The sequence below is a fragment of the Carcharodon carcharias genome, chromosome 5 (genome assembly GCF_017639515.1).
Source record: "Carcharodon carcharias isolate sCarCar2 chromosome 5, sCarCar2.pri, whole genome shotgun sequence".
Lineage (NCBI taxonomy): Eukaryota > Metazoa > Chordata > Chondrichthyes > Lamniformes > Lamnidae > Carcharodon > Carcharodon carcharias.
Window position 1 is genome coordinate 11,598,193 of NC_054471.1, and position 20,344 is coordinate 11,618,536.

The 20,344-nt window shown below is 59.4% G+C and overlaps 1 protein-coding gene across 1 annotated transcript in view; it reads left to right on the forward strand.

The window, feature by feature from the left end:
* The window catches only part of aars2 (alanyl-tRNA synthetase 2, mitochondrial (putative)), a 426,588-nt gene that overhangs the window by 39,016 nt on the left and 367,228 nt on the right, over positions 1-20,344 (forward strand). The window contains exons 8-9 of the mRNA XM_041188171.1: positions 337-375; positions 936-1,047. Of these exons, the coding sequence (XP_041044105.1) occupies positions 337-375; positions 936-1,047 (151 nt within the window). The remainder of the gene's footprint in view (positions 1-336; positions 376-935; positions 1,048-20,344) is intronic.

Consider the following 20,344-nt stretch of genomic DNA (forward strand, 5'->3'; position numbering starts at 1 on the left):
CCTACCTTATGGCTCTCGATTCATCCCTGTGCCTCCCTATGCCTCTGTGCACATCTCTATGGCTTTTGGGGCCTCACTACTCCCATCACCACCCCAACCCCTCCCTACAGCAGCACCATCACAGATGGGTGCAGGGGATCAAGCTAACTGGAGACAGACTCCTGGATTAATCTGGAAGCGATGCAGGGGATCAGTCTGACTGGGAACAGACTCCTGGATTAATCTGGAAGCGATGCAGGGGATCAGTCTGACTGGGAACAGACTCCTGGATTAATCCTGGAGCGGTGCCCGGAGTGGTGAGGTGGATCTATCTAAATTCTGCTTTGACTTTTGCAGGGGGATGCTTACCCAGAATTAAAGCAGGACCCAGGCCAGGTATGTGTGGAAAAAGCTTTTGGGGGAGAGGGGGTGGTTGGTGTTGCTGCCCTTGCGTCACACGGTTGCCCCTCCCCCTGTGGCGCCCCGCGGTTGTCTATTCCCCCTCCCCTACCGTGGCACATGCAGCCGTCCCTCGCCCCCGCCCTACCCCCTTACAATGGCGCCTGCGGTTATCTGTCTCCCCGTGTTTCACCCCCCACCCCCCGTGGCGCCCTGCGGTTGTCCCTCTTCAATCCTTCCCCCAGAGCTGCACGGTGGTTGTCCCTCTCCCTCCTCCGCCAACACCCCTTGGTTGTCCCTCTCCCCTCCCCCGCCAACGCCCCGTGGTTGTCTCCATCCCCTCCCCCGCCAACGCCCCGTGGTTGTCTCCAACCCCTCCCCCGCCAACGCCCCGTGGTTGTCCCCCTCCCCTCCCCCGCCAACGCCCCGTGGTTGTCTCCATCCCCTCCCCCGCCAAAGCCCCGTGGTTGTCTCCATCCCCTCCCCCGCCAACGCCCCGTGGTGCCCAGTGGGTGACCCTCCACACCGTGGTGTCACACTGCTCTTCCTCCTTTCAGATTATGGACACCATTAATGAGAATGAAGCTGCCTTTCTTTCCTCTCTACACCGTGGGCGACGAGTCATTGAGAGAACCCTGCGGAAAATGACCCAATCACAGAGCTTCCCAGGTACTGGGCCTAGGGACAGGGGCTTCCCACACACAGGCTGAGCTGGGCCTAGAGACAGGGGCTTCCCACACACAGGCTGAGCTGGGCCTAGAGACAGGGGCTTCCCACACACAGGCTGAGCTGGGCAGGGACTCCTCACACACAGGCTGAGCTGGGCGTAAGGACAGGGGTCCCTCACACACTGGCTGTGCTCCTTGAACATTGTCTCCATGTCGCCATCGCCCACCTTCACCCCATCTAACACCTGTGCTGCTGAAAGCCTGTCACCAAAACCCCTTCCCCCTCCACACTCACACACTGAGCTCCTCCACCCTGTTACCCCACCAACACACCTCCCCTCCACACTCACACACTGAGCTCCTCCAGGCTGTTACCCCACCAACACACCTCCCCTCCACACTCACACACTGAGCTCCTCCAGTCTGTTACCCCACCAACACACCTCCCCTCCCCACTCACGCGCTGAGCACCTCCAGCCTGTTACCCCACCAACATACCTCCCCTCCGCACTCACGCGCTGAGCTCCTCCAGCCTGTTACCCCACCAACATACCTCCCCTCCGCACTCACGCGCTGATCTCCTCCAGCCTGTTACCCCACCAACATACCTCCCCTCCACACTCACACACTGAGCTCCTCCAGTCTGTTACCCCACCAACACACCTCCCCTCTACACTCACACCCTGAGCTCCTCCAGTCTGTTACCCCACCAACACACCTCCCCTCCCCACTCACGCGCTGAGCTCCTCGTCCCTGTTACCCCACCAACACACCTCCCCTCCACACTCACGCACTGATCTCCTCCAGTCTGTTACCCCACCAACACACCTCCCCTCCACACTCACACACTGAGCTCCTCCAGTCTGTTACCCCACCAACATACCTCCCCTCCACACTCACACACTGAGCTCCTCCAGCCTGTTACCCCACCAACAGACCTCCCCTCCACACTCACACACTGATCTCCTCCAGCCTGTTACCCCACCAACACACCTCCCCTCCACACTCACGCGCTGAGCTCCTCCACCCTGTTACCCCACCAACACACCTCCCCTCCACACTCACACACTGAGCTCCTCCAGTCTGTTACCCCACCAACATACCTCCCCTCCACACTCACACACTGAGCTCCTCCAGCCTGTTACCCCACCAACACACCTCCCCTCCACACTCACGCGCTGAGCTCCTCCACCCTGTTACCCCACCAACACACCTCCCCTCCACACTCACACCCTGAGCTCCTCCAGTCTGTTACCCCACCAACACACCTCCCCTCCCCACTCACACCCTGATCTCCTCCAGTCTGTTACCCCACCAACACACCTCCCCTCCACACTCACGCACTGATCTCCTCCAGCCTGTTACCCCACCAACACACTTCCCCTCCACACTCACACACTGATCTCCTCCAGCCTGTTACCCCACCAACACACCTCCCCTCCACACTCACGCACTGAGCTCCTCCAGTCTGTTACCCCACCAACACACCTCCCCTCCACACTCACGCACTGAGCTCCTCCAGTCTGTTACCCCACCAACACACCTCCCCTCCACACTCACACACTGAGCTCCTCCAGTCTGTTACCCCACCAACACACCTCCCCTCCACACTCACGCACTGAGCTCCTCCAGTCTGTTACCCCACCAACACACCTCCCCTCCACACTCACGCACTGAGCTCCTCCAGCCTGTTACCCCACCAACACACCTCCCCTCCACACTCACGCACTGATCTCCTCCAGTCTGTTACCCCACCAACACACCTCCCCTCCACACTCACACACTGATCTCCTCCAGCCTGTTACCCCACCAACACACCTCCCCTCCACACTCACGCACTGAGCTCCTCCAGTCTGTTACCCCACCAACACACCTCCCCTCCACACTCACGCACTGATCTCCTCCAGTCTGTTACCCCACCAACACACCTCCCCTCCACACTCACGCGCTGAGCTCCTCCAGGCTGTTACCCCGCCAACACACCTCCCCTCCACACTCACACACTGATCTCCTCCAGTCTGTTACCCCACCAACACACCTCCCCTCCACACTCACACACTGATCTCCTCCAGTCTGTTACCCCACCAACACACCTCCCCTCCACACTCACACACTGAGCTCCTCCAGCCTGTTACCCCACCAACACACCTCCCCTCCACACTCACGCACTGATCTCCTCCACCCTGTTACCCCACCAACACACCTCCCCTCCACACTCACGCGCTGAGCTCCTCCAGGCTGTTACCCCGCCAACACACCTCCCCTCCACACTCACACACTGATCTCCTCCAGTCTGTTACCCCACCAACACACCTCCCCTCCACACTCACACACTGATCTCCTCCAGTCTGTTACCCCACCAACACACCTCCCCTCCACACTCACACACTGAGCTCCTCCAGCCTGTTACCCCACCAACACACCTCCCCTCCACACTCACGCACTGATCTCCTCCAGTCTGTTACCCCACCAACACACCTCCCCTCCACACTCACGCGCTGAGCTCCTCCAGGCTGTTACCCCACCAACACACCTCCCCTCCCCACTCACACACTGATCTCCTCCAGCCTGTTACCCCACCAACACACCTCCCCTCCCCACTCACACACTGAGCTCCTCCAGTCTGTTACCCCACCAACACACCTCCCCTCTACACTCACACACTGATCTCCTCCAGTCTGTTACCCCACCAACACACCTCCCCTCCACACTCACGCACTGATCTCCTCCACCCTGTTACCCCACCAACACACCTCCCCTCCACACTCACGCACTGAGCTCCTCCAGTCTGTTACCCCACCAACACACCTCCCCTCCACACTCACGCACTGAGCTCCTCCAGCCTGTTACCCCACCAACACACCTCCCCTCCCCACTCACACACTGAGCTCCTCCAGTCTGTTACCCCACCAACACACCTCCCCTCCACACTCACGCGCTGAGCTCCTCCAGGCTGTTACCCCACCAACACACCTCCCCTCCACACTCACACCCTGATCTCCTCCAGTCTGTTACCCCACCAACACACCTCCCCTCCACACTCACACACTGAGCTCCTCCAGTCTGTTACCCCACCAACACACCTCCCCTCCACACTCACACACTGAGCTCCTCCAGCCTGTTACCCCACCAACACACCTCCCCTCCACACTCACACACTGAGCTCCTCCAGCCTGTTACCCCACCAACATACCTCCCCTCCACACTCACGCACTGATCTCCTCCAGTCTGTTACCCCACCAACACACCTCCCCTCCACACACACGCACTGATCACCTCCAGCCTGTTAACCCACCAACACACCTCCCCTCTACACTCACACACTGATCTCCTCCAGGCTGTTACCCCACCAACATACCTCCCCTCCACACTCACACACTGAGCTCCTCCAGGCTGTTACCCCACCAACACACCTCCCCTCCCCACTCACACACTGAGCTCCTCCAGCCTGTTACCCCACCAACACACCTCCCCTCCACACTCACACACTGAGCTCCTCCAGCCTGTTACCCCACCAACACACCTCCCCTCCACACTCACGCACTGATCTCCTCCACCCTGTTACCCCACCAACACACCTCCCCTCCACACTCACGCACTGAGCTCCTCCAGCCTGTTACCCCACCAACACACCTCCCCTCCACACTCACACACTGATCTCCTCCAGTCTGTTACCCCACCAACACACCTCCCCTCCACACTCACGCACTGATCTCCTCCACCCTGTTACCCCACCAACATACCTCCCCTCCACACTCACGCACAGAGCTCCTCCAGGCTGTTACCCCACCAACACACCTCCCCTCCACACTCACGCGCTGAGCTCCTCCAGTCTGTTACCCCACCAACACACCTCCCCTCCACACTCACGCACTGAGCTCCTCCAGTCTGTTACCCCACCAACATACCTCCCCTCCACGCTCACGCGCTGAGCACCTCCAGGCTGTTACCCCACCAACACACCTCCCCTCCCCACCCACGCACTGATCTCCTCCAGTCTGTTACCCCACCAACACACCTCCCCTCCACACTCACACCCTGAGCTCCTCCAGCCTGTTACCCCACCAACACACCTCCCCTCCCCACTCACGCGCTGAGCTCCTCCAGCCTGTTACCCCACCAACACACCTCCCCTCCACACTCACACACTGAGCTCCTCCAGTCTGTTACCCCACCAACACACCTCCCCTCCCCACTCACGCACTGAGCACCTCCAGCCTGTTACCCCACCAACACACCTCCCCTCCACACTCACACCCTGATCTCCTCCAGCCTGTTACCCCACCAATACACCTCCCCTCCACACTCACGCACTGAGCTCCTCCAGTCTGTTACCCCACCAACACACCTCCCCTCCACACTCACACCCTGATCTCCTCCACCCTGTTACCCCACCAACACACCTCCCCTCCACACTCACGCACTGAGCTCCTCCAGTCTGTTACCCCACCAACACACCTCCCCTCCACACTCACGCACTGATTTCCACCACCCTGTTACCCCACCAACACACCTCCCCTCTACACTCACACCCTGAGCTCCTCCAGTCTGTTACCCCACCAACACACCTCCCCTCCCCACTCACGCGCTGAGCACCTCCAGCCTGTTACCCCACCAACACACCTCCCCTCCACACTCACGCACTGAGCTCCTCCAGCCTGTTACCCCACCAACACACCTCCCCTCCCCACTCACGCACTGAGCTCCTCCAGCCTGTTACCCCACCAACACACCTCCCCTCCACACTCACGCACTGAGCTCCTCCAGTCTGTTACCCCACCAACACACCTCCCCTCCACACTCACGCACTGATTTCCACCACCCTGTTACCCCACCAACACACCTCCCCTCTACACTCACACCCTGAGCTCCTCCAGTCTGTTACCCCACCAACACACCTCCCCTCCCCACTCACGCGCTGAGCACCTCCAGCCTGTTACCCCACCAACACACCTCCCCTCCACACTCACGCACTGAGCTCCTCGTCCCTGTTACCCCACGAACACACCTCCCCTTCCCACTCACGCGCTGAGCACCTCCAGGCTGTTACCCCACCAACACACCTCCCCTCCCCACTCACACCCTGAGCTCCTCCAGCCTGTTACCCCACCAACACACCTCCCCTCCACACTCACGCACTGAGCACCTCCAGCCTGTTACCCCACCAACACACCTCCCCTCCACACTCACACCCTGATCTCCTCCAGCCTGTTACCCCACCAATACACCTCCCCTCCACACTCACGCACTGAGCTCCTCCAGTCTGTTACCCCACCAACACACCTCCCCTCCACACTCACACCCTGATCTCCTCCACCCTGTTACCCCACCAACACACCTCCCCTCCACACTCACGCACTGAGCTCCTCCAGTCTGTTACCCCACCAACACACCTCCCCTCCACACTCACGCACTGATTTCCACCACCCTGTTACCCCACCAACACACCTCCCCTCTACACTCACACCCTGAGCTCCTCCAGTCTGTTACCCCACCAACACACCTCCCCTCCCCACTCACGCGCTGAGCACCTCCAGCCTGTTACCCCACCAACACACCTCCCCTCCACACTCACGCACTGAGCTCCTCGTCCCTGTTACCCCACGAACACACCTCCCCTTCCCACTCACGCGCTGAGCACCTCCAGGCTGTTACCCCACCAACACACCTCCCCTCCCCACTCACGCGCTGAGCACCTCCAGCCTGTTACCCCACCAACACACCTCCCCTCCACACTCACGCGCTGAGCACCTCCAGCCTGTTACCCCACCAACACACCTCCCCTCCACACTCACGCACTGAGCTCCTCGTCCCTGTTACCCCACCAACACACCTCCCCTCCCCACTCACGCGCTGAGTACCTCCAGGCTGTTACCCCACCAACACACTTCCCCTCCGCACTCACACCCTGAGCTCCTCCAGCCTGTTACCCCACCAACACACCTCCCCTCCACACTCACACACTGAGCTCCTCCAGCCTGTTACCCCACCAACACACCTCCCCTCCACACTCACACACTGAGCTCCTCCAGCCTGTTACCCCACCAACACACCTCCCCTCCACACTCACGCGCTGAGCTCCTCCAGCCTGTTACCCCACCAACACACCTCCCCTCCCCACTCACACACTGATCTCCTCCAGTCTGTTACCCCACCAACACACCTCCCCTCCACACTCACGCACTGAGCTCCTCCAGCCTGTTACCCCACCAACACACCTCCCCTCCACACTCACGCACTGAGCTCCTCCAGTCTGTTACCCCACCAACAGACCTCCCCTCCACACTCACGCACTGATCTCCTCCAGTCTGTTACCCCACCAACACACCTCCCCTCCACACTCACGCGCTGAGCTCCTCCAGCCTGTTACCCCACCAACACACCTCCCCTCCACACTCACGCACTGAGCTCCTCCAGTCTGTTACCCCACCAACATACCTCCCCTCCACACTCACGCACTGAGCTCCTCCAGCCTGTTACCCCACCAACACACCTCCCCTCCACACTCACACACTGAGCTCCTCCAGTCTGTTACCCCACCAACACACCTCCCCTCCACACTCACACCCTGAGCTCCTCCAGCCTGTTACCCCACCAACACACCTCCCCTCCACACTCACACCCTGATCTCCTCCAGCCTGTTACCCCACCAACATACCTCCCCTCCACACTCACGCACTGAGCTCCTCCAGTCTGTTACCCCACCAACACACCTCCCCTCCCCACTCACACCCTGATCTCCTCCAGTCTGTTACCCCACCAACACACCTCCCCTCCACACTCACACACTGAGCTCCTCCAGTCTGTTACCCCACCAACACACCTCCCCTCCACACTCACGCACTGATCTCCTCCAGCCTGTTACCCCACCAACATACCTCCCCTCCACACTCACACACTGAGCTCCTCCAGGCTGTTACCCCACCAACACACCTCCCCTCCACACTCACGCGCTGAGCTCCTCCACCCTGTTACCCCACCAACACACCTCCCTTCCACACTCACGCACTGAGCTCCTCCAGCCTGTTACCCCACCAACACACCTCCCCTCCACACTCACGCACTGATCTCCTCCAGTCTGTTACCCCACCAACACACCTCCCCTCCACACTCACGCACTGAGCTCCTCCAGCCTGTTACCCCACCAACACACCTCCCCTCCCCACTCACGCACTGAGCTCCTCCAGCCTGTTACCCCACCAACACACCTCCCCTCCCCACTCACACACTGAGCTCCTCCAGTCTGTTACCCCACCAACACACCTCCCCTCCCCACTCACACCCTGAGCTCCTCCAGCCTGTTACCCCACCAACACACCTCCCCTCCACACTCACGCACTGAGCACCTCCAGTCTGTTACCCCACCAACACACCTCCCCTCCACACTCACGCGCTGAGCTCCTCCAGGCTGTTACCCCACCAACACACCTCCCCTCCACACTCACGCGCTGAGCACCTCCAGTCTGTTACCCCACCAACACACCTCCCCTCCACACTCACACCCTGAGCTCCTCCAGCCTGTTACCCCACCAACACACCTCCCCTCCCCACTCACACCCTGAGCTCCTCCAGTCTGTTACCCCACCAACACACCTCCCCTCTACACTCACACACTGATCTCCTCCAGTCTGTTACCCCACCAACACACCTCCCCTCCACACTCACGCACTGATCTCCTCCACCCTGTTACCCCACCAACACACCTCCCCTCCACACTCACGCACTGAGCCCCTCCAGCCTGTTACCCCACCAACACTCCTCCCCTCCACACTCACGCACTGATCTCCTCCACCCTGTTACCCCACCAACACACCTCCCCTCCACACTCACACCCTGAGCTCCTCCAGCCTGTTACCCCACCAACACACCTCCCCTCCACACTCACGCACTGAGCTCCTCCAGCCTGTTACCCCACTAACACACCTCCCCTCCACACTCACGCGCTGAGCTCCTCCAGCCTGTTACCCCACCAACACACCTCCCTTCCACACTCACACACTGAGCTCCTCCAGTCTGTTACCCCACCAACACACCTCCCCTCCCCACTCACGCGCTGAGCACCTCCAGCCTGTTACCCCACCAACATACCTCCCCTCCGCACTCACACACTGAGCTCCTCCAGTCTGTTACCCCACCAACATACCTCCCCTCCACGCTCACGCGCTGAGCACCTCCAGGCTGTTACCCCACCAACACACCTCCCCTCCCCACCCACGCACTGATCTCCTCCAGTCTGTTACCCCACCAACACACCTCCCCTCCACACTCACGCACTGAGCTCCTCCAGTCTGTTACCCCACCAACACACCTCCCCTCCACACTCACGCGCTGAGCTCCTCCAGCCTGTTACCCCACCAACACACCTCCCCTCCACACTCACACACTGAGCTCCTCCAGGCTGTTACCCCACCAACACACCTCCCCTCCACACTCACACACTGAGCTCCTCCAGCCTGTTACCCCACCAACATACCTCCCCTCCCCACTCACACACTGATCTCCTCCAGTCTGTTACCCCACCAACACACCTCCCCTCCACACTCACGCACTGAGCTCCTCCAGTCTGTTACCCCACCAACACACCTCCCCTCCACACTCACGCACTGATTTCCTCCACCCTGTTACCCCACCAACACACCTCCCCTCCACACTCACACACTGAGCTCCTCCAGCCTGTTACCCCACCAACACACCTCCCCTCCCCACTCACGCGCTGAGCACCTCCAGGCTGTTACCCCACCAACACACCTCCCCTCCCCACTCACGCGCTGAGCACCTCCAGCCTGTTACCCCACCAACACACCTCCCCTCCACACTCACACACTGAGCTCCTCCAGTCTGTTACCCCACCAACACACCTCCCCTCTACACTCACACACTGAGCTCCTCCAGCCTGTTACCCCACCAACATACCTCCCCTCCACACTCACACACTGAGCTCCTCCAGTCTGTTACCCCACCAACACACCTCCCCTCCACACTCACGCACTGATCTCCTCCAGTCTGTTACCCCACCAACACACCTCCCCTCCACACTCACGCACTGATTTCCTCCAGTCTGTTACCCCACCAACACACCTCCCCTCCACACTCACGCACTGATCTCCTCCAGTCTGTTACCCCACCAACACACCTCCCCTCCACACTCACGCACTGATTTCCTCCAGTCTGTTACCCCACCAACACACCTCCCCTCCGCACTCACACACTGATGTCCTCCAGCCTGTTACCCCACCAACACACCTCCCCTCCACACTCACGCACTGAGCTCCTCCAGCCTGTTACCCCACCAACACACCTCCCCTCCACACTCACGCGCTGAGCTCCTCCAGTCTGTTACCCCACCAACACACCTCCCCTCCACACTCACACACTGAGCTCCTCCAGGCTGTTACCCCACCAACACACCTCCCCTCCACACTCACACACTGAGCTCCTCCAGTCTGTTACCCCACCAACACACCTCCCCTCCACACTCACGCACTGATTTCCTCCAGCCTGTTACCCCACCAACACACCTCCCCTCCACACTCACGCACTGAGCTCCTCCAGCCTGTTACCCCGCCAACACACCTCCCCTCCACACTCACGCGCTGAGCACCTCCAGCCTGTTACCCCGCCAACACACCTCCCCTCCACACTCACGCGCTGAGCACCTCCAGTCTGTTACCCCACCAACACACCTCCCCTCCCCACTCACGCGCTGAGTACCTCCAGGCTGTTACCCCACCAACACACTTCCCCTCCGCACTCACACCCTGAGCTCCTCCAGCCTGTTACCCCACCAACACACCTCCCCTCCACACTCACGCGCTGAGCTCCTCCAGTCTGTTACCCCACCAACAGACCTCCCCTCCACACTCACGCACTGAGCTCCTCCAGCCTGTTACCCCACCAACACACCTCCCCTCCACACTCACGCACTGAGCTCCTCCAGTCTGTTACCCCACCAACATACCTCCCCTCTACACTCACACACTGAGCTCCTCCAGTCTGTTACCCCACCAACACACCTCCCCTCCACACTCACGCACTGATTTCCTCCACCCTGTTACCCCACCAACACACCTCCCCTCCACACTCACACACTGAGCTCCTCCAGCCTGTTACCCCACCAACACACCTCCCCTCCACACTCACGCGCTGAGCTCCTCCAGCCTGTTACCCACCAACACACCTCCCCTCCACACTCACGCACTAATTTCCTCCACCCTGTTACCCCACCAACACACCTCCCCTCCACACTCACACCCTGAGCTCCTCCAGCCTGTTAGCCCACCAACACACCTCCCCTCCCCACTCACACCCTGATCTCCTCCAGGCTGTTACCCCACCAACACACCTCCCCTCCACACTCACACACTGAGCTCCTCCAGTCTGTTACCCCACCAACACACCTCCCCTCCACACTCACGCACTGATTTCCTCCACCCTGTTACCCCACCAACATACCTCCCCTCCACACTCACGCACTGAGCTCCTCCAGGCTGTTACCCCACCAACACACCTCCCCTCCCCACTCACACACTGAGCTCCTCCAGGCTGTTACCCCACCAACACACCTCCCCTCCACACTCACACACTGAGCTCCTCCAGTCTGTTACCCCACCAACACACCTCCCCTCCACACTCACACACTGAGCTCCTCCAGCCTGTTACCCCACCAACACACCTCCCCTCCACACTCACACACTGAGCTCCTCCAGCCTGTTACCCCACCAACACACCTCCCCTCCACACTCACGCACTGAGCTCCTCCAGTCTGTTACCCCACCAACACACCTCCCCTCCACACTCACGCACTGATTTCCTCCAGTCTGTTACCCCACCAACACACCTCCCCTCCACACTCACGCGCTGAGCTCCTCCAGTCTGTTACCCCACCAACACACCTCCCCTCCACACTCACGCACTGATCTCCTCCACCCTGTTACCCCACCAACACACCTCCCCTCCCCACTCACACACTGAGCTCCTCGTCCCTGTTACCCCACCAACACACCTCCCCTCCACACTCACACACTGATCTCCTCCAGCCTGTTACCCCACCAACACACCTCCCCTCTACACTCACACACTGAGCTCCTCCAGTCTGTTACCCCACCAACACACCTCCCCTCCACACTCACGCGCTGAGCTCCTCCAGTCTGTTACCCCACCAACACACCTCCCCTCCACACTCACACACTGAGCTCCTCCAGCCTGTTACCCCACCAACACACCTCCCCTCCACACTCACGCACTGAGCTCCTCCAGTCTGTTACCCCACCAACACACCTCCCCTCCCCACTCACGCGCTGAGCACCTCCAGCCTGTTACCCCACCAACACACCTCCCCTCCACACTCACACACTGAGCTCCTCCAGCCTGTTACCCCACCAACACACGTCCCCTCCCCACTCACACCCTGATCTCCTCCAGGCTGTTACCCCACCAACACACCTCCCCTCTACACTCACACACTGAGCTCCTCCAGTCTGTTACCCCACCAACACACCTCCCCTCCACACTCACACACTGATCTCCTCCAGTCTGTTACCCCACCAACACACCTCCCCTCCCCACTCACACACTGAGCTCCTCCAGTCTGTTACCCCACCAACACACCTCCCCTCCACACTCACACACTGAGCACCTCCAGTCTGTTACCCCACCAACACACCTCCCCTCCACACTCACACACTGAGCTCCTCCACCCTGTTACCCCACCAACACACCTCCCCTCCCCACTCACGCACTGAGCTCCTCCAGCCTGTTACCCCACCAACACACCTCCCCTCCACACTCACGCACTGATTTCCTCCAGTCTGTTACCCCACCAACACACCTCCCCTCCACACTCACACACTGAGCTCCTCCAGTCTGTTACCCCACCAACATACCTCCCCTCCACACTCACGCACTGAGCTCCTCCAGTCTGTTACCCCACCAACACACCTCCCCTCCACACTCACACACTGATCTCCTCCAGTCTGTTACCCCACCAACACACCTCCCCTCCACACTCACGCACTGATCTCCTCCAGGCTGTTACCCCACCAACACACCTCCCCTCCCCACTCACGCACTGATCTCCTCCAGGCTGTTACCCCACCAACACACCTCCCCTCCACACTCACGCACTGAGCTCCTCCAGTCTGTTACCCCACCAACACACCTCCCCTCCACACTCACACACTGAGCTCCTCCAGTCTGTTACCCCACCAACACACCTCCCCTCCACACTCACACACTGATCTCCTCCAGTCTGTTACCCCACCAACACACCTCCCCTCCACACTCACGCACTGATCTCCTCCAGGCTGTTACCCCACCAACACACCTCCCCTCCCCACTCACACACTGAGCTCCTCCAGCCTGTTACCCCACCAACACACCTCCCCTCCACACTCACGCACTGAGCTCCTCGTCCCTGTTACCCCACCAACACACCTCCCCTCCCCACTCACACACTGATCTCCTCCAGCCTGTTACCCCACCAACACACCTCCCCTCCACACTCACGCGCTGAGCTCCTCCAGCCTGTTACCCCACCAACACACCTCCCCTCCCCACTCACACACTGAGCTCCTCCAGTCTGTTACCCCACCAACACACCTCCCCTCCACACTCACACCCTGATCTCCTCCAGCCTGTTACCCCACCAACACACCTCCCCTCCACACTCACGCACTGAGCTCCTCCAGTCTGTTACCCCACCAACACACCTCCCCTCCACACTCACACACTGAGCTCCTCCAGCCTGTTACCCCACCAACACACCTCCCCTCCACACTCACACACTGAGCTCCTCCAGTCTGTTACCCCACCAACACACCTCCCCTCCACACTCACACACTGAGCTCCTCCAGTCTGTTACCCCACCAACACACCTCCCCTCCACACTCACACACTGAGCTCCTCCAGCCTGTTACCCCACCAACACACCTCCCCTCCACACTCACACACTGATCTCCTCCAGTCTGTTACCCCACCAACACACCTCCCCTCCACACTCACGCGCTGAGCTCCTCCAGTCTGTTACCCCACCAACACACCTCCCCTCCACACTCACGCGCTGAGGTCCTCCAGCCTGTTACCCCACCAACACACCTCCCCTCCACACTCACACACTGATCTCCTCCAGCCTGTTACCCCACCAACACACCTCCCCTCCACACTCACGCACTGAGCTCCTCCAGTCTGTTACCCCACCAACACACCTCCCCTCCACACTCACGCACTGATCTCCTCCAGCCTGTTACCCCACCAACACACCTCCCCTCCACACTCACACACTGATCTCCTCCAGGCTGTTACCCCACCAACACACCTCCCCTCCCCACTCACACACTGATCTCCTCCAGCCTGTTACCCCACCAACACACCTCCCCTCCACACTCACACACTGAGCTCCTCCAGCTTGTTACCCCACCAACACACCACCCCTCCCCACTCACACCCTGATCTCCTCCAGTCTGTTACCCCACCAACACACCTCCCCTCCACACTCACGCACTGATCTCCTCCACCCTGTTACCCCACCAACACACCTCCCTTCCACACTCACACACTGAGCTCCTCCAGTCTGTTACCCCACCAACACACCTCCCCTCCCCACTCACGCGCTGAGCACCTCCAGCCTGTTACCCCACCAACACACCTCCCCTCCACACTCACGCACTGATCTCCTCCAGTCTGTTACCCCACCAACACACCTCCCCTCCACACTCACACACTGAGCTCCTCCAGTCTGTTACCCCACCAACACACCTCCCCTCCACACTCACACACTGATCTCCTCCAGCCTGTTACCCCACCAACACACCTCCCCTCCACACTCACGCACTGAGCTCCTCCAGTCTGTTACCCCACCAACATACCTCCCCTCCACACTCACACACTGAGCTCCTCCAGTCTGTTACCCCACCAACATACCTCCCCTCCACACTCACGCACTGAGCTCCTCCAGTCTGTTACCCCACCAACACACCTCCCCTCCACACTCACGCACTGATCTCCTCCACCCTGTTACCCCACCAACATACCTCCCCTCCACACTCACACACTGATCTCCTCCACCCTGTTACCCCACCAACATACCTCCCCTCCACACTCACACACTGAGCTCCTCCAGTCTGTTACCCCACCAACACACCTCCCCTCCACACTCACGCGCTGAGCTCCTCCAGTCTGTTACCCCACCAACACACCTCCCCTCCACACTCACGCGCTGAGCTCCTCCAGCCTGTTACCCCACCAACATACCTCCCCTCCACACTCACACACTGATCTCCTCCAGTCTGTTACCCCACCAACATACCTCCCCTCCACGCTCACGCGCTGAGCACCTCCAGGCTGTTACCCCACCAACACACCTCCCCTCCCCACCCACGCACTGATCTCCTCCAGTCTGTTACCCCACCAACACACCTCCCCTCCACACTCACACCCTGATCTCCTCCAGTCTGTTACCCCACCAACATACCTCCCCTCCACACTCACGCACTGAGCTCCTCCAGTCTGTTACCCCACCAACACACCTCCCCTCCACACTCACGCACTGATCTCCTCCACCCTGTTACCCCACCAACACACTTCATCTCCACACTCACGCGCTGAGCACCTCCAGCCTGTTACCCCACCAACACACCTCCCCTCCACACTCACGCACTGAGCTCCTCCAGTCTGTTACCCCACCAACACACCTCCCCTCCACACTCACGCACTGATTTCCTCCAGCCTGTTACCCCACCAACACACCTCCCCTCCACACTCACACACTGATCTCCTCCACCCTGTTACCCCACCAACACACTTCCCCTCCACACTCACGCGCTGAGCTCCTCCAGCCTGTTACCCCACCAACATACCTCCCCTCCACACTCACACACTGAGCTCCTTCAGCCTGTTACCCCACCAACACACCTCCCCTCTACACTCACACACTGAGCTCCTCCAGGCTGTTACCCCACCAACACACCTCCCCTCCACTCACGCGCTGAGCTCCTCCAGCCTGTTACCCCACCAACACACCTCCCCTCCACACTCACGCACTGAGCTCCTCCAGTCTGTTACCCCACCAACATAGAGATAAAAACAAAAAAACTGCGGATGCTGGAAATCCAAAACAAAAACAAAAACAGAATTACCTGGAAAAACTCAGCAGGTCCGGCAGCATCGGCGGAGAAGAAAAGAGTTGCCGTTTTGAGTCCTCATGATCCTTCGACAGAACTTGAGTTCGAGTCCAAGAAAGAGTTGAAATATAAGCTGGTTTAAGGTGTGTGTGTGGGGGGGAGAGAAAGAGAGAGAGAGAGAAGTGGAGGGAGGTGGTGTGGTTGTAGGGACAAACAAGCAGTGATAGAAGCAGATCATCAAAAGATGTCAACAACAATAATACAAAAGAACACATAGGTGGTAAAGTTAAAGTTGGTGATGTTATCTAAACGAATGTGCTAATTAAGAATGGATGGTAGGGCACTCAAGGTATAGCTCTAGTGGGGGTGGGTAGAGCATAAAAGATGTAAAAAATAAAATGAAATAAATAAATAAATATATTTTTTTCCTTTTTCTCTTTTTATAATGGAAATAGGTGGGAAAAGAGAAATCTATATAATTTATTGGAAAAAAAAGAAAAGGAAGGGGGAAACAGAAAGGGGGTGGGGATGGGGGAGGGAGCTCACGACCTAAGTTGTTGAATTCAATATTCAGTCCGGAAGGCTGTAAAGTGCCTAGTCGGAAGATGAGGTGTTGTTCCTCCAGTTTGCGTTGGGCTTCACTGGAACAACGCAGCAAGCCAAGGACAGACATGTGGGCAAGAGAGCAGGGTGGAGTGTTAAAATGGCAAGCGACAGGGAGGTTTGGGTCATTCTTGCGGACAGACCGCAGGTGTTCTGCTAAGCGGTCGCCCAGTTTACGTTTGGTCTCTCCAATGTAGAGGAGACCACATTGGGAGCAACGAATGCAGTAGACTAAGTTGGGGGAAATGGTGAATCCCCACCAACACACCTCCCCTCCACACTCACGCACTGAGCTCCTCCAGTCTGTTACCCCACCAACATACCTCCCCTCCACACTCACACACTGAGCACCTCCAGTCTGTTACCCCACCAACACACCTCCCCTCCACACTCACACACTGAGCTCCTCCAGCCTGTTACCCCACCAACACACCTCCCCTCCGCACTCACGCACTGAGCTCCTCCAGTCTGTTACCCCACCAACACACCTCCCCTCCACACTCACGCACTGAGCTCCTCCAGTCTGTTACCCCACCAACACACCTCCCCTCCACACTCACGCACTGAGCTCCTCCAGCCTGTTACCCCACCAACACACCTCCCCTCCACACTCACGCGCTGAGCTCCTCCAGCCTGTTACCCACCAACACACCTCCCCTCCACACTCACGCACTGATTTCCTCCACCCTGTTACCCCACCAACACACCTCCCCTCCACACTCACACCCTGAGCTCCTCCAGCCTGTTACCCCACCAACACACCTCCCCTCCCCACTCACACCCTGATCTCCTCCAGGCTGTTACCCCACCAACACACCTCCCCTCCACACTCACACACTGAGCTCCTCCAGTCTGTTACCCCACCAACACACCTCCCCTCCACACTCACGCACTGATTTCCTCCACCCTGTTACCCCACCAACATACCTCCCCTCCACACTCACGCACTGAGCTCCTCCAGGCTGTTACCCCACCAACACACCTCCCCTCCCCACTCACACACTGAGCTCCTCCAGGCTGTTACCCCACCAACACACCTCCCCTCCACACTCACACACTGAGCTCCTCCAGTCTGTTACCCCACCAACATACCTCCCCTCCACACTCACACACTGAGCTCCTCCACCCTGTTACCCCACCAACACACCTCCCCTCCACACTCACACACTGAGCTCCTCCAGCCTGTTACCCCACCAACACACCTCCCCTCCACACTCACGCACTGAGCTCCTCCAGTCTGTTACCCCACCAACACACCTCCCCTCCACACTCACGCACTGAGCTCCTCCAGTCTGTTACCCCACCAACACACCTCCCCTCCACACTCACGCACTGATTTCCTCCAGTCTGTTACCCCACCAACACACCTCCCCTCCACACTCACACACTGAGCTCCTCCAGTCTGTTACCCCACCAACATACCTCCCCTCCACACTCACGCACTGAGCTCCTCCAGTCTGTTACCCCACCAACACACCTCCCCTCCCCACTCACGCGCTGAGCACCTCCAGCCTGTTACCCCACCAACACACCTCCCCTCCACACTCACACACTGAGCTCCTCCAGCCTGTTACCCCACCAACACACCTCCCCTCCCCACTCACACCCTGATCTCCTCCAGGCTGTTACCCCACCAACACACCTCCCCTCCACACTCACGCGCTGAGCTCCTCCAGTCTGTTACCCCACCAACACACCTCCCCTCCACACTCACGCACTGATTTCCTCCACCCTGTTACCCCACCAACATACCTCCCCTCCCCACTCACACACTGAGCTCCTCCAGGCTGTTACCCCACCAACACACCTCCCCTCCCCACTCACACCCTGAGCTCCTCCAGTCTGTTACCCCACCAACACACCTCCCCTCCACACTCACGCACTGATCTCCTCCAGCCTGTTACCCCACCAACACACCTCCCCTCCACACTCACGCACTGAGCTCCTCCAGGCTGTTACCCCACCAACACACCTCCCCTCCACACTCACGCACTGATCTCCTCCAGTCTGTTACCCCACCAACACACCTCCCCTCCACACTCACACACTGAGCTCCTCCAGGCTGTTACCCCACCAACACACCTCCCCTCCACACTCACACACTGAGCTCCTCCAGTCTGTTACCCCACCAACACACCTCCCCTCCACACTCACACACTGAGCTCCTCCAGCCTGTTACCCCACCAACACACCTCCCCTCCACACTCACGCACTGAGCTCCTCCAGGCTGTTACCCCACCAACACACCTCCCCTCCACACTCACGCACTGAGCTCCTCCAGTCTGTTACCCCACCAACACACCTCCCCTCCACACTCACGCGCTGAGCTCCTCCAGGCTGTTACCCCACCAACACACCTCCCCTCCACACTCACGCACTGATTTCCTCCAGTCTGTTACCCCACCAACACACCTCCCCTCCACACTCACACACTGAGCTCCTCCAGTCTGTTACCCCACCAACATACCTCCCCTCCACACTCACGCACTGAGCTCCTCCAGTCTGTTACCCCACCAACACACCTCCCCTCCACACTCACACACTGAGCTCCTCCAGCCTGTTACCCCACCAACACACCTCCCCTCCCCACTCACACCCTGATCTCCTCCAGCCTGTTACCCCACCAACACACCTCCCCTCCACACTCACACACTGAGCTCCTCCAGCCTGTTACCCCACCAACACACCTCCCCTCCACACTCACGCACTGAGCTCCTCCAGTCTGTTACCCCACCAACACACCTCCCCTCCCCACTCACGCGCTGAGCACCTCCAGCCTGTTACCCCACCAACACACCTCCCCTCCACACTCACACACTGATCTCCTCCAGTCTGTTACCCCACCAACACACCTCCCCTCCACACTCACACACTGATCTCCTCCAGTCTGTTACCCCACCAACACACCTCCCCTCCACACTCACACACTGAACTCCTCCAGTCTGTTACCCCACCAACACACCTCCCCTCCACACTCACGCGCTGAGCTCCTCCAGTCTGTTACCCCACCAACACACCTCCCCTCCACACTCACGCGCTGAGGTCCTCCAGCCTGTTACCCCACCAACACACCTCCCCTCCACACTCACACACTGAGCTCCTCCAGCCTGTTACCCCACCAACACACCTCCCCTCCACACTCACACACTGATCTCCTCCAGCCTGTTACCCCACCAACACACCTCCCCTCCACACTCACGCACTGAGCTCCTCCAGTCTGTTACCCCACCAACACACCTCCCCTCCACACTCACGCACTGATCTCCTCCAGCCTGTTACCCCACCAACACACCTCCCCTCCACACTCACACACTGATCTCCTCCAGGCTGTTACCCCACCAACACACCTCCCCTCCACACTCACGCACTGAGCTCCTCCAGCCTGTTACCCCACCAACACACCTCCCCTCCACACTCACGCACTGATCTCCTCCACCCTGTTACCCCACCAACACACCTCCCTTCCACACTCACACACTGAGCTCCTCCAGTCTGTTACCCCACCAACACACCTCCCCTCCCCACTCACGCGCTGAGCACCTCCAGCCTGTTACCCCACCAACACACCTCCCCTCCACA